General features: G+C 39.9%; 1 protein-coding gene across 3 annotated transcripts in view; it reads left to right on the forward strand.

The window, feature by feature from the left end:
• The window catches only part of TMEM132D (transmembrane protein 132D), a 510,800-nt gene that overhangs the window by 231,076 nt on the left and 264,073 nt on the right, over positions 1-15,651 (forward strand). For all 3 annotated transcript variants that reach the window (XM_036921820.2, XM_036921819.2, XM_036921817.2), the window contains one exon: positions 2,623-2,769. In XM_036921820.2, the coding sequence (XP_036777715.2) occupies positions 2,623-2,769 (147 nt within the window). The remainder of the gene's footprint in view (positions 1-2,622; positions 2,770-15,651) is intronic.

The following is a 15,651-nucleotide window of genomic DNA, read 5'->3' on the forward strand; positions in this document are numbered from 1 at the left end:
AAACATTATCTGAATTTCAAATGACCTACTTGTGAATAAAATTTAAGAAAAAGATGAGCCTATTCTATATCAGAAAAGTCTATGTATCATGTCTCCTGTATAATAAAAAGATTGCCAAAACCAGGTTGGTGACCTATTTATTTAAAGCAAATTTGATTCAATAAAATTCCAGTGCATGGTAATTGGGACAGCTCTTAGAATTCATCATAATATAATAGCAGCTGTCCACAGTGAATTGAACTTTTTTTCACCATCACATCTGGGTTGCCTACAATTTAATTGAGTTCCTATAAGGCAGGAATCCTTGCTTATTCACCTGCATGTTTTACCTGAATCCAGAAGGGCAGATGGCTTCTGCCTATGCACACAATTCCCAATTAATAAATGACTGCATTCAAAACGCTGGCTTCTACAGTAATTATTTAAAACACAAAACATGGTGTTTTTATTTTCCTATAGAAACAATCCTATACATGATGTTCATGTATAGACATCATAAGTCTATAAATGGTCTGTAAAAGGTCTTCTAAAATGCTAGCTTTAGCACCAGGAGATTCCTCATCTCTTGTAGAATAGTTAAGTGAGTATGTGTGATGGGGTCCTCTAGACCACCCCAGGTTTGATGATGTGCTAGGAAGACTCCTGGGGCCTCACACACGGCTGTCATCAGGCTAAGATTTACTCCAGCAAAAGGACACAGAAAAAATTCAGCAAAGGGAAGAGGCACCCTGGGCGAAGTCAGGAGGGAATCAGGGGCCAGCTTGGGGAAGCGCCTCCCAGGGGAGTCCCTTAACACACTCAGTTCCTCCCGTCTTCCTGGGAAGCTCACCTGCACCTAGGAGCCCAGGGTTCCTCCAGAGGCTGGTCACGTAGGCACCCTCTACCTGGCATGCCCCACAATCTCAGACCCCCAGAAAGAAAGCAGGGACCTGGCATTAACTATGGTGTTTGTCCCAGTAGTTCAGGCCCAGGGAGCCCCTCTTATAAGGGAACCGTGGAAGCCCTCGCAGGACCCAAGTGCCAGGGGCCAGTCTGGCCAGCAGGCCTTTGTAGGAGCAGCCATCTCAGACCTGCCGTGCTGATGCCTTTTTACACAAGACAGTTTAAAGTGGTTTTGGGAAATAGTGTTAGCATTGGGAGCAAGCAGGCCTTCCCTCTCTGAGCCCCAGTCCTGAGCATGCTCTCCCCCCTGGCTTGTCCCCACCATAGTAGGAGGGAGGGTTTCAGACAGGACCCGATTGCCTGCCTTGCTCTGGGTCCACATGGGCACAGTGGTTATGAATCTGGATGCATGCCCGAGCCAGCCACCCTCAGGCCGGCGCCTGTCAGCCTATGTGCCCTGGGGTTCCTGCTTCTGAGCATTTTGTATGTTCCCCATGGGACTAAGGCGGGAAACCACAGCGGAACCATCACTTTTTCAAACATACGGGCCGGTTTGAACATCAAACTGCTTGCGTTATCCTATATGTTTTCCATGACATGTTCTCATTCAAAATTTCTTAAAAAAGTATAATGACTAACAAGGAAACCAGTTCTGCCGAGTCTCCTGCTTGCTCACTCATGTAGCTTCTCAGTAGGGAATGAAGTCACTGACATCCTAGAGAAGTCCCATGAGCATGTCATCTGTCCCCTCCCATGGGCGGAGGAAGGAAGGGGTCAGTGAATGGGTGAGAGAAGTAATGAAGTCTGCGACGGCAAGTGTGGTCCCTCCGGTACACTTGTCTAAAGTCTGAGTAGATGTGAGCGCTTGTGCTGTATACCGACTGGTGGTGAGTGACAAAGAATGTAAGATCAGACTAAGTGGCTTCTGCACTGGAAGGTCTTATGTGATGTCAAGGGTGCAGCCAGCATTGTTCAACCTGCACTGGGGTTAGGGACCCTTGAGAATCCTGGGCCAGCTGCTCAGATTCTGCATGAACCCCACGTTTCTCAGGTGTTCAGTGAAAATTAAAAGGGTACTGACCTCATAGGCAGTGTGAAAATTAAATGAGATAAAACTGTAATGAGCTCAGAAGAGAGCCTGGCTTATTTATCGTTTAGTAATCTGTAAGTGTTAGCAACGATGAAGACGATGATGGTGCTGGTGGTGACAGTGATGCTGAACCCGTCTTGGCCGACATTAGTCTGAACCGTCTGAGCTGCAGCCTCCTCACTGTGGGCTCGGGATATCGTTAGGAAGTAGATGCTACAGATGAAGTGGCTGTCAGTGCCCGGCACAGAGGCCATGTTCAGTGGATGGGCATTGTTCTTATGAATTTTACTTTCCCAGTTTTAATTCGGTTTCTTTCTCTATTTAGTTTGAACAGTCTGGGGCTTTCAGGTAATTCATTTAAAAAAAATTAAAGCCATGCACTCTTCCATTACTATTTCTTTATGTAGCCACCGCTTGCAAGCTGCCAGTGCACTGCTGACTTGCTCCTCTATTAAAAGTGGGAATAATCAGGGAAAAATTAGGACAGATGGATTGGAAGGTGGTTGCAAATATGTGACTAAATCCTATTAAACTTGAGCTTACCACTGCCAAGCAAGGATGTGCAATTAAGTTCACTGTATTCCCGGAACCAGCGGTAGCCCAGGGATTCCCCAGAGCTTTCTCAGCTGTGCGCTCACTGTCTCCCACAGGGCAAAGGTGAAGAAAGGCGTGAACATCGTTGGTGTGAGAGCCAGCAGCCCTTCTGTTTGGGAGGTCAAGGACAGCACGGATCATACTGGGAAATACGCACCCGCTGTTATTGTTTGTCAGAAGAAATCTGCTGGCTTGGAAAACAGGTGAGTCCCTGCATTCTCCATGTATTCAGGCTAGCAGCGACAGTGGCCTCATTTTCCCCACATTTGCTAGCAACCATTCTCACTGGGATTTGCATTAAGTGTGCGTCATCTGTGTTATTAGTGCTTCTAGTAGGATGGAGGGACTCCTTCATTTGGGAAAGGTGGACTGTTATTCACAGTGGACCCACTTAAAATCCCAGTGCAATCCTGGGTCACCTGCAAGGACTCCCTGGAGATGAAATTTATCTGCAAATGATATTGCACTTCCACATGACCCCTTTCGATCCATACAATTAGGTGAACTGAAAGTCTGGGCATCTCTAATCAAATGGCCTGTTTTGCAAGCGTTAAAAACAAGAGTGAGTATATCTCTTGGCACACTGTCGCGTTCCACGTTTGCTGTGTAGATTTAAATATAATGGATGTGATGGGATTTGTGTGCAGGCATTTTCTGATGGTACAGCGAATTATCTGCTGTGAATCACTCTAGAGACAAATCAAAACTTGAATCTGTCTCTGATTCTTACCAAATTAGGAACAACCAACTCACAGCTGGGCACAGAGCCTGGGAAGGTCAGTGGTTCCTGATTTGCAGCTCTTCCCTGAAACCTCATTTGTGGTTGTGAACATTTCCTAGTATGGTCACATACTTGTACCACTCTTAGGTTAGCTGCTTTTTAATCTTTATATTACTGAAAATTGAAACAATACCACATGGATGAATCCCAGGTAGGTAACACATTATCTCTGGAGTCAGATTATTAACCTTTGTAGCTCAGTGTTTAGAAAATATGTTTATTCCCTATTACTTATCCTAATATTGAGGTCATAAATCTCAAGTGCTGGCTGTTACACACTTTTGGTTTATTACCAAGGAGCATTTGATGCCAATTGAGGGATGATTTGATTAAGAGTCCCTTCTGTGCCTATTTGCTCAGCACCAGTGCTCCAGGATTCGGGTTATAATGTTCAAACTCTGGTTCGTGCTCTTCCTTCTGTGATGAATGTTCCAAGGTGTTTTCTTGAAGATTTGCTTGTAGAGCAAACGAGAGGAAAAAAAGTGAAGTCTGCATTTTTTAGTTCTGCCCTAAGTGTTTATGTAGCAATAGTGTGCCACACTGATTAACCCAGTGGACCAGTCATTGGATTTGGGAAATAAGGTGCCACCTCAATAAAAGGTTTCTTTTGTGTTGTGAAGTTAGCAAAAATTAGGAAGGATGGAGAGACAGATAGATAGATAGATAGATAGATAGATAGATAGATAGATAGATAGATAGATAGATTTAATTCTTTACCAGAATGGAAGGAGGAATTTAGGGGAAAGTGCCCCAACCCATGTGTCTGGTTTCCTCCTGCTCCCGCCATCTTCTCTGTGAGTTCTTAGTATTACTGGCAGTGATTGAGTTGCAAAGGCATTTGAACCATTTTAAACTCTGATGCTTTTTTTTTCACTTTTGAATTCCTGGCTAAGAAGAAGTTGAGGTCATCTTAGCCACGGAGAAGCAGTAAGGTACCTCCGCCCCGTTATGGTGTTGGCTGCCTCCAATGAGGGGCTTGCAAGGAGTTTTAATACCTCCTCACATGGAACTGAAACACGGCATCTCTAGAACATATCGAAACATACCAGTGTGTGGAGCATGTCTTTTCCCCCCTTTCATCTGCATCAGTATCTTTAGGAAACAAGCACTCTGGATGGAATATCACGCTAGTCCTTCAGAAGTTCTGATACCATGCCATTTCCTATGGAGAATATTCCTTGCCCCTTGTAGACTCTGATGCCAGGTTTCTGTTTCTGTGATGCAGAAAAAGCACACACACACACAATTATGTATATGTATATATATATATATATATATATATATATAGCAGGAATTCATGGAACATATATGTGATAATAGGTGTTAAAACATGTGCGTGCATATAACATGTACCCTTTTATGTGTTTTATACATGCACATGTGGGCTGATGCAGAGTATTTAAAATCTTTTTTGGAATTCAGTTCTTAGGTTACAGCTAGGAAGCCTTTGCTTAATGTGGGAGCTGTAGAAGGGAAACTCTTGGTTTGGGAACCATGCCTACCTGATTTGCCGTGGTGTTTCCAGCCCATATCTGGCACACACGGGCTCTCCACAAATGTTTGTTCAGTGAAGTTCTAGAGTTAGGCCACACCTCTGATACTATGTGTATTATAATGCAAGTCTGTAAGTGCACATATTGAGAGGCTTTCGTGCACCTGTTCAGAAAAATAAGGTGCATAACAGTGTGTGTATTGAAGCCCCATTTGGGGAAACCCAAGGAAGGGTTCATTTTTTGAGCAGAGGGAATTTCTACTGGAGGGAGCTGGCAAGCTGGGGAAGAAGGCTGAAGGTAAATTAGTTTTTACTGTGAACCACTTGGCCTATAATATATTTCTTTTTAATATGTGCATGTATTGCCATTTAATAAAATGTTCACAGTAAAAATAGACATTTTTTGGAACACAATATATTCAGTAATAGGTTCAACTTTTATCCTCACTTAAGAATTTTTCATTTTACTTCTGTCTTTATAAAATTAAATAAAGAAAATTCATGTTCTACTATTTGGGATAGTGAGTGGCCTGGGAAGAGATCAGTTTTTCTTAAAGATAATGGAAAATGTATTATGGAGTGGGCATTTGAATGTTAGTCGGTTTTGCTTAAAAAGCTGTTTCACTTTTTAAGTTCTTCCTTCTCTTTTAATGTTTTTTGGTTATTCTTAAAAGCCAGAATCACATAATCAGAATGCAAAAGAGGCAGTCTTAATTACATTGAGAATCATGGATTTTGTATGGCTGATAATTCACCATGGGCCACGATGTTGCGTTAATGAAGTTAAGTCACTGTGATGGGTATAATTTTATGGATTAAGGAGATGCTAGTGCTAGCAATAAATTCATCAGGAAGGAGTGAAGATCTCTTGTTTAAGTTGACATATATCCTTCCTCTTCTGAAGACGTTTGGTTGCTGAAAACCTTAACATCACAGTATTAACATATGCATGTTATCACAGCCGTCAGATCTGTTTTGACTAAGCATTGCCAGGAAATATTATGGAACACAGCAGAATAACTAATTATTCTCTGTCCATCACATTGCAGTTTGCATTTTCAGAATCTCTCTTACTATAGCACTGTGTAAACTTAGATACATGTAACAAAACCCATATACTTTTTGTTTATTCATTCCTCTCTGCACAGATGAGTGTTTTCCAAAGTTTATCACAGTTGCTATTTAAATGATTTTAGATGGTACACAGATATGAGTTTAAATAAACTGGAATGACAGAAATTTACATGCTTTTCAGTTTCTCTAGCAAGACTTCTGACTGAAGAGTCCATCTCTTTTAGGAGCGAATATGTTTTTAAAACCTTTTTTCTTTGCTAATAGATTATAGACTAGAAAGGCTACATAGCTAGAATTCAATCTTTTCTCATAATTATATTTTATTTCATGCAATACTTTCCATATATTATAAATTATTTCATTTTAAAACAAACATTTTAAGTAATAACATGAACTGCCATAAAAAAGCAATTGATATTTCAAATATATATAGATATGATTTAAGATCATGAATATATGTACAAAGTCAGGATAAGCTGGCATTGATAAATATATCTCATACTATATTTGTTAGGATTGGGTTTGATTATTTAATTGTTAATGCAAATAAGAGTGATTTAAACAAGATAGTTTATTTCTCTCTCACATAAATAAAGTCCTGATGTAGGCAGGTTGTAGCTGTTATGGCAACTCCCCAGTACTATCAGGGTCCCAGGAAGCTATCTTCCTTTATGTTAACATATTTATCTTTTAGCATTTTAATCTAGGTTAATGCATGGCTTTTATCCTCACAGATTAAAATAGCTGCTAAAGCACCAGTCATCACATCTGCATTGCAGGACAAAGAAAAATGACTAAAACAGGTGTTCTCAGCTGGGTCAACTCCCTTTAAGCATCTTTCCTGAAAACTCATGCGAACCCCCACTTCTCTTGCATCTCATTAGTCAGGACAATCACATAGCCACATCAAACTTCAAAGGAAATGGGTAATATCACTTACTACAGGCAGCAGTATACTCAGCTCAGAATCAGTTTTCTGCTCCGAAGATAGAAAAGCAGATTGAAAGGGCTGGTCAACCAAAAATCTCTATCTCAGCAATTTACAAAGAATAAGTGTTGTGGGATTTCCAATAGCATGATGAAAAGAATATAGGACCTAACTGTCTCCTTCATGCTTCCAGGTTCCCATGGAAATTTCCAGGCAAATAGAATAGGGGTGGGAAGACCCACATTAGCAATGTACTAGAAAAGTTCTGCGTGTGTTAGAAACTTAGAGAACTGAGTTTGTTAAAGTGCAGACAGGCCTGGGATAAGGAGGGTGTCAAGGTCACTGATCTTAATTGTGCATTAAAAAAGGGGGCTCTGGAATGTGAGTGATGACCTAGGCATATAAAAATCAGGAGTGTCTCCTAATATAGACAGTTGATGGTGGCCCAGGTAAGCACATGAAAGCCGCAAGGTTGCTTCTCTGGACAGTGAAGTCTCTGGTTGAGGAGCAGGCATTTGGAGCAGGCTACCCAAACAGGCAGAAAACCCATAGACATATGAAAGTAACACCATGAGAAAGAATTTGGGGGAAACCCTTAAACATCAGGGACAAAGACAGAATTTCACATGAAATAGAGATGACTTGAAACACTGGTCCATAGTCTCCGATTCAAAATAAGCATTGTATCTTAGAAGAGATCAGGCCCGCAAGAGAAGCCACCCGAGAGAGAAGACAGATGGGGTTGAGCACCACAAGGGCTGTTGGTTTTACTGCTGCAGAAAACAAAATCAGTGGAGGTGAGTGAAGATGGTAGGAGAATGAGAAATTTCAGAATAAAGAATGAGAACAAAGTGAAAATCGGAAGGAAGAATCCCTGAAAGAAAATCAAACAAGAGTGTGAAAAATGAGGGAAGGAGCACAGAAACACGTGGAGCTCATGGGGTCACATGAGGTCTAGCACTACGGGACCCACGGGGACCGAAGCATATGTTCAACAAAGGCTGTGTTCACAGATGTGTGTCCACTGCAGTGTTGGCCAGGCAGCCAAAAGAAGAATGGATAAGCAAATGTGGTCCATCCTACAGTGGCATGCAATTTGGCCGTAAAAGGGGAGAAGTCCTGGCACAAGCTACAACATGGAAGGATCTTGAAAACATGCTGTGTAATGGAAACCAGACATGAAAGAAGGTGGTTGTCAAGGCTCAGGGAGGGGGATGGGAAATGAGGGCTAATGGATATGGGGTTTCTTCAGGGAGTCATAAAATATCCTACTATTAGGTAGTGATGATGGTTGTACAACTTTGTGAACAGACTGAAAGCCACTACCTTGTGCACCTTCAAACAATGACTTTTATAGCATATGGATTATGTCTTCCTAAATCAGTTATAAAAAGCAGTGGCTTCCAAAAGAGCTTATAATATGATACCAATTTTGTTTATTAGCAGAGGGCAGGAAAAATCAAGAAGATGTCAATCGGAATGTGGACAGTGTGCATCCCCAGACAAGGTTACTGGTAATTCAGATTTGGCCCTTCATTTGCTCAGGTGTATTTCTGAAAATTCCCATAGTGAACACAGACGGTTTGAATTAGGAGAAGATAAGATATGGAAGACAGAAAAAGAATAATGTTGCAGTGCACTATGGAAAGTGTTGTGTCACGGTCCTCGACGTGTGTCTGTGTAATTGCTGGATGGGATACTGACTATTTTTGGAACGTTTTGTCCATCTGCTGACTTGCCCAGATTTGAAGCCAGAAAGATCGGGTGTCTTTTTGTTTTGAGCAAAAATGACTTGTAATGGAGATACTGTTTCAACGGATTTGTTTTAAAATGTTGAATTTTGCTTTAGAAAGCAAATAAAGACCTTGAGTTTTTTTAAATTAACGTAATAATTTGATTAGAGATGATTTTTAGCAATCTGTCTTTAGTGAGACAATTTAGCTTTTCTGACACCCGGAACCTGAGTTTAACAACAGAAAACCCTAAAGCAATAGTATGAAGTCCTCAAAATGTTGTCTCTTCTGTGGCCTGTGATGTTTTTGACACCTTAAATGGCTTCAGTATCCTTACATTTGGCTTTTATGAGTTATAATTATCATATGTATTACCATACGAATGTTAATTCCTTCATAAGCAAGAACATGGACGTGATTCAGGAAATCTAATATTGATTTCTCATTTTTATGCTGGCTGTTTCACATTTCACCAGAGAGGTAATAAAAGCTAACATATCCTCTTCTGTAAAATTAACGCAACGGTGTCAGCCTTCTCTGGACACTGGTGAGAAGCTGACATAATCCTACATGTGAACACACAGAAATAAGAACACCATTCAAAGAAACCATCTCTAAATTGTTTTTAGATTGTTAAAATGACTATTTTGTATGTGGAACACACTATGGATCATGAAAGATTATATTTTATTTCCATTCCCAAGGTATGAGATGAATTACATTAATTGTATATGGAGCCTGTATCAAGTACGAACAGAGTTTTCCCACTGTGTTTAAATTTAGAATCTGTCAGAAGCATTTCCATTCAAGTTTGTTTTAATAACTTCTGCATTAGGGGTACAACAGACCGAGGTGTCATTTCCATTGCTACTAGATATCCTTTCTCCTAATCAGATTGGCAAAAACAAAAGAGAAGCAAACAATAAAATGTTTTTCTGAGGATGCCGAAGAACACAGAACCCTTATACATTGCAGGAGGAAGTACAAAATGGTTGATCCACTTTGGGAAGATATTTCTCAGTACCTGGCGACTGAAATTACAGTTCTAAGTACATGAGTCTAGATAAAAGACTAGCCATGGATATGGAGAGATGTGCATATATGGGTGCAGTAGTGTTCATTTTATTTTTTTCAATAGCTAACAGTTGAAAACAACCTAAGTATCATTCAAGAGGTGAAACAGTTCAAAGACGGTACATTCGTATAGAATTAGGTGGAATGTCCTAGATCTAGTTATTAATGTATATCAACATTAGATTGACCCGAAAATGTGTGGAGGGGTGCACAAAACTTGAATAATAGCATGTTTAAAAAAATGACCCACAGAAATGTCTTGTTTTGTGGAAAATACTGAATTATTGTGGACATAGGTGGGATGTGACATAGATGCTGCTTAGAAGACCAGCATTTGAAACACCACGTACAAACAAGGCTGTTGGGTAGATAAAGTGGAGGAGAGCACTTTAGATCTCCTAAGATAATACCGAGTTCGTCCCAGGAAATGTAAGCTTGTTTGTACTGCTTCCATTAGAAACATATAGACTAAGGGAAGGAGCAGCAATAATTCAAGCGCATGGCATTACAGTGAAGGGAAATTGTGAGCCCAGTTCTCTATGAAATTGTATCTCAGGCAGAATCATTTACCATTTCTTGACACCCTTCCAATCCCATTATGCAGCAGCATGGGGAAGGGTGAGGTTTGCCTTAATTTACCTTTATGTTGCTTTACTTTTATTACATCCGTATATTTGAAATTTAATATCTCCCATTTCCAAGGAGAGTACCAAATTTGGGATTAAATTATTCAACATCCACTTTCGGTGGGTAACGACAGTGAGATATCGCCGCACATCTTTACTTGCAGAAACTTTCGATAGGATCTCCAGAGTGCTGTAATGCTAAAATACTGACTGCTTTTTCTTCTAGAGCTACAAAAGTAATAAATGTGGCATTAAATAATAACCTAATAGCAACAATAATTATATTATGCCACTTGCTGGTGTCCATCAAAGTGCTTCATAAATGCACTCTGGTGGCACAGATCGCAGCTAATGCTAGGTTGCTGTGGTTTGTAATTTCAGAGTCCGACCAACCCTCTATATATTGCTTTGAGGAAAGACAATAAAACTCTTCATTCAAGGAAATTGTCAAAAATGTCTGCAGTAATAGAAATGTCTGATGGGACGTACCATTTTATCTAGAAAACCATGGGCCCTGCTATGTGTCTTCATGTAAATTTCTGAACTGGAAACTTCAATGAGTGGGTGTACATGTGAGTGTGTATACACCCATGTGTACAGAACTATTAGTGTCTTTCTCTTCAAGCATGGACAACATTATCTGTAAAAGTTCTGCAGGGAAAAATATTTCTATATCTATAGCTGTATCTATATATCTATATAACTTTATCTTTGTAGCTTCTATTTATTCTATATATGCATATGCATAATGCAAAATATAAAAGCATTTTTTTATTTGCTACATGTTATGAGCATTTGTAATCCTGTTTGTTTTGGGATATTCATAGGTGTTCATTGTAGAAAAGCTGCTTAGGTTTCTGCATACCTTAAGTGTTTTTGAGAGTGAGGGAGTAGTTCTTGGGAAAGTTGGTGTTTTGATCGTTTTGCTGTGCAGTGCAAGAGGCTCTTCAGGTCTGTGCCTTCATTCTCCATGACAACCCTTTACTCTGTGCATCCCACCGGACATCCTGAAATCTCCAGATTTCCCTGGTGTGCTAAGCTTGATGGAACAAATGCTGTGTTTGGATTATCTGTTTCTTAAGGCCTATGGAGCAGTTTAGAAAGGATAATGGTATTTCAGGGAACATTAATAAAAGAAACAAAGAAAAATTATAGGATCCATCCAAAGAAGCTTTATTATAGTACAACTATAAAAAATATCAGCTTGTTTCTTATGTTTAAAATTTTCACCCTGGTTATTGTTCCCTTGGACAGGATGTCTTACTTTATTTTTAAATGTTTTCGATATTCTATCATTTCTATCATTTTCCAAAAGTGTCGTTCTGACAGCACTCAGCTTCTGAGCCATGGGCCAGTTAGTTCAAGAAGGCCCTTTGGTGACTTAGGCCTTCAACCTGGGTGATTAGTTTTGTCACCAGTTAGGCTGGCATGCCTTTCTGCTCAGGAATGGTATTTGAACTGAGACATAGTAGGAGAAATTAACAGTAAGGACATGGAACTTTGAATTCCCACTTGGGACTTCTTTTCTTTCTTTACGGCTTTTGAATTATATACCATAAAGCTCACTTGTTTAAAGTTGCATATAAGTGAGTTTTAGAAAACTTATTCTGTTGTTCAGCCATCACCATCACCTTGTTTTAGGACATTTCCATTATCAGAACCAGTCCCTTGTTATTTGCAGGGAATTTCCCATTCTCCAATTCATGGCAACCACTTGTTTATTTTCTGTCTTCATAAATTTGCCTTTTCCTTAACAACCCAAACTGGAAATGACCCAAATGTCTATCTGTTGATGACTAGGTAAAAACCATGTTACGGTTTAACAGTAGAATACTATGCAGCAATGAAAAAGAACCAGCTCTCATGCAGGAAAACTGTATTCCAGCAAAAGAAGCCAGACACATGAGGTCACATATTTTATGACTCCATTTATGAACAATTTCTAGATCTCATTTTAAATTATTTGATTTTCCACTTCTCACTGTGATCCACTGTTCTCAGGCACCAGGTTAACTTAATTCTTCCTAAATTACTTTTTAATTTTCCTTTTATTTTTACACAAACTTACTCTTTTATAAGCTTTTAAGACTTGTGCTCAAAGCGACCCTTACCTCCTCTTTAAATGCCCTGTGATCAGCAGAAGGAGAAAGTGATCCACTGACCAGCCATCCTAACAGCAGGCAGCATTAAAACCTTTTTCATCTCACTGTTTTGAAGAGGCTTTTTCTTTAAGCAAAAGATTCCAGTCAATAAATGTGGGGGTGCTGGGGGGTGGGTGGCTATAGATCCTTCATCTTTGTTGTAAGGGTAGACCCAGTTTTGGTACAGTGGAAATAAGATTTTGAGTATGACCTCAACTCACATCACAAGGTCAGTGATACCTTCCCTGTAATCTGAAATCTAAAATATTCCAGAAGAAAAAAAAATAGGTTTTTTAATTGTGGACTGAATACCAGGATAGGTATAATTGTGTCAGGATCAATTTCAAAGTGTACAGAAATCTGCTGGGATCTCAAAGTCCATGAGAATTCCTTAGATTCAGTAGACACCAGTGTTAGTTGTCAGTGTTCCTTTGCTGGTTACTGCTTAACAGTGTCCTCGTGTGACTCTTGAAGCCTGAGATTCTTGCCAAATGTGGTTTTGATGACCCACTCTTTGGTGCAAATGGAACATGGATGAGCACAGCATTTTGTTGGGCTGGAAGGTGTTTATTATAACAGACCTGCATGGAGAAAACCAGTACAAAGCCCTTGAAAGGGAATGAGATAACCCAGGCTTTGGAAGGGGCCATGTGGACAGGGTGGTTGGATATTAAATACAACACAAAGTGGAAGAAATGGAGATGTTTTTCAGCATATACTGCTTAATGGTTGTGTGTATAGATTGTTTTTCACCTGAAATCATTAAAAACCAGGAGGCTGGATGGAATGAAAAAAGTTGAAGTTGGCACAGGTTTTCCAAAGCCCCGACAATAGTATATTACTCACAGTTTGTACCGTGTCGACTTCCAAGTGGCAGGACTACCCACGGACTCCATGGGCTCCCTTCACTCTGGAATGTAACTAAATTTCTCCTAAAGGGAGTTTACCTTCCCCAAACTGGAAAACTAGCACTGCTCAGATTCAGAAGTTAACTCAAAACTCAAAACTATGAATAAAGGCTGTATTATTGAAATCCAGGTGGAGGCCGCTGCCCACCGCAGTTCTGAAGCCTGGGGGCTTCCTCTGTGTTGCAGCAGACGGGCGGCGAGTCCTAACCTATTAAACACAAGGTGCAGCAGGCTGAGCCTTTCTCCCCAAGGGACCAGAGGAGTTGAGAAAAGGATGGCGTATCAAATGTTCCATCTGTTTAAACACTCAAAATCACGTTAGGTATTACCCACCACTGTCCTGTTAGGCCCACGCTTCCCTGGGACCTGTTCCAGGTTACAGAGTTGTATGTGTTACATGGGAAACTTGTGTCTGACCCTGACTGCCCCACTGCTACCATTAACGTAGGGCCCTCCTCCTTTTCTGGTGCCAGGGACTTGTTGTGGCAGCTCTGGGTAGCCTATGCATCTCTTATCAGAATAATGGTTCTAATTCCATAAAGCAAAATTTGTAAGGATACTAGGGAAGGTGATTATATCGAAATGGAATCTTCAAAATATTCTCACCAGCAAGGTGGAATGATGTGAAGATCACACTGACTTCTCTTGGTGAATAGTCACTGTCTCCACTGCTCTGGCTATTGCGTGCATTCATTATTGAAGGACAGGCTACATTTCAGTCAGAGGCTGTGTGGCAGGGGTGTTCCCCATCCAAGTTCATAGACCCCTGGGTTCCATGTCTACAGTGGACACCAGATTAATAACCCCTTCCTTAAGAGAAGTTCAAGTTTCTTACAATGGAATGAGATGTAATTAAAGAATAAAAAAGATTTTTGACATGTAAAAACCTAAACCTTTCTATGCTACAATTAAGAAAAGTATATTATATTACAACTTCACCTAAGTGTAATTGCAAACAGCAGAAAACCTACATAGAACTTCCCATATGCAGTGTGTCTGAATGTGCCAAGATTTGTTAAACTGTTTAATAACCCTTTGGTCCAGTATTCTAGGAATTTATCACAAATAATAACATCACAAATATTATGCACAAGCATGGTCTTCACATTTTAATTAATAGTGAAAAAATTTGGAATCTGCTAAATAGGTAAGGATAGAAGACTGATTTAATAGCTTTAGCATGTTACATAGCAAGATGTAACAGGGCCAATGAAACAGTGTTTTAGAAGATTCATTGGCACAAGAAAAGCTCTCAATTTACTGGTATGTACACACACGCGCACACACACACACACACACACACACACAACGTCTTCAAAAGGCAAAGGGTGAAATATGATAGAGTTTTAATATTAGTGAGATAATGGGTGACGTTTATTTATTCCTAAATTCAAGCCATACAGTTTTTGAGAACCTACCACATGCAAGGTATGGTGTTCTGAGTTCACAGTTACAAAACGAAACATCCATTTGTATGGATCTCAGTGTCAAAGTCTCACTTGTTGACTTTTGCTGATCTTTACAATAAGCTTGCATTACAAAAATTAATCACAAAAATTATCCAGGGGTTTTAGTTCTTTCACTGTTATTACAGACTTGCCATAGAGAAGTGTGCACATTTCCTCCAAAGTGAAATCAGTGTTGACATGAAGGGCACTGTCAAGTTATTGGCGAAACTGTTTTACTCCCCTTGGAAGACAAACTGTCTTTGAAAAACTGATTTTCTTAGGATCATATACATTGTCTTTTTTTTTTTTTGTGGTTACATTTAAGAACACAGTGCAAAGTTATCTTTGGATTTGAGCAGTGGAAATCTCTGAAATGCTTATGAGATATGATGTGTATTGACCCTCTTTTAGCAAGATAAATGAAAATAGATTTATTCTATTATGTAATAATCAGGATACCAATTAAAGCCATATAAAAATAAAGGAAATCCATAAGTTCTGATTCAGTTCTAGTATCAGAAGTCAGGTTTTCTTTTTAAAGCATAAATATCCACAAGAGTCAAGCATAATTTCCCCCTTTCTTTATTCAGCCATGCCTGCCACCAGGAAAACGGCATGCAAACTGATTTCAGAGTGACCTTGTGATGGGGTTATGAGCCTAAGAAATTGTAGCAGAAGCCTCGGGCAGGATTTATGAGAAGATGTGAATTGAATTTTGCATGGGAAAGGAAAATTTCATTTCATATTTATTGCTGAGTGCCATTTTAACATAGGGCAATGGAATGGCTTGACACCCTTAAAGGTGGTGCTCAGACCTGCCCCACCCCTGCCATTTGGGAATATTAGATACAACCACTGCTAAGGTTTCTCCATGCCTGAT

This window comes from Manis pentadactyla, chromosome 14 (genome assembly GCF_030020395.1).
Source record: "Manis pentadactyla isolate mManPen7 chromosome 14, mManPen7.hap1, whole genome shotgun sequence".
NCBI lineage: Eukaryota > Metazoa > Chordata > Mammalia > Pholidota > Manidae > Manis > Manis pentadactyla.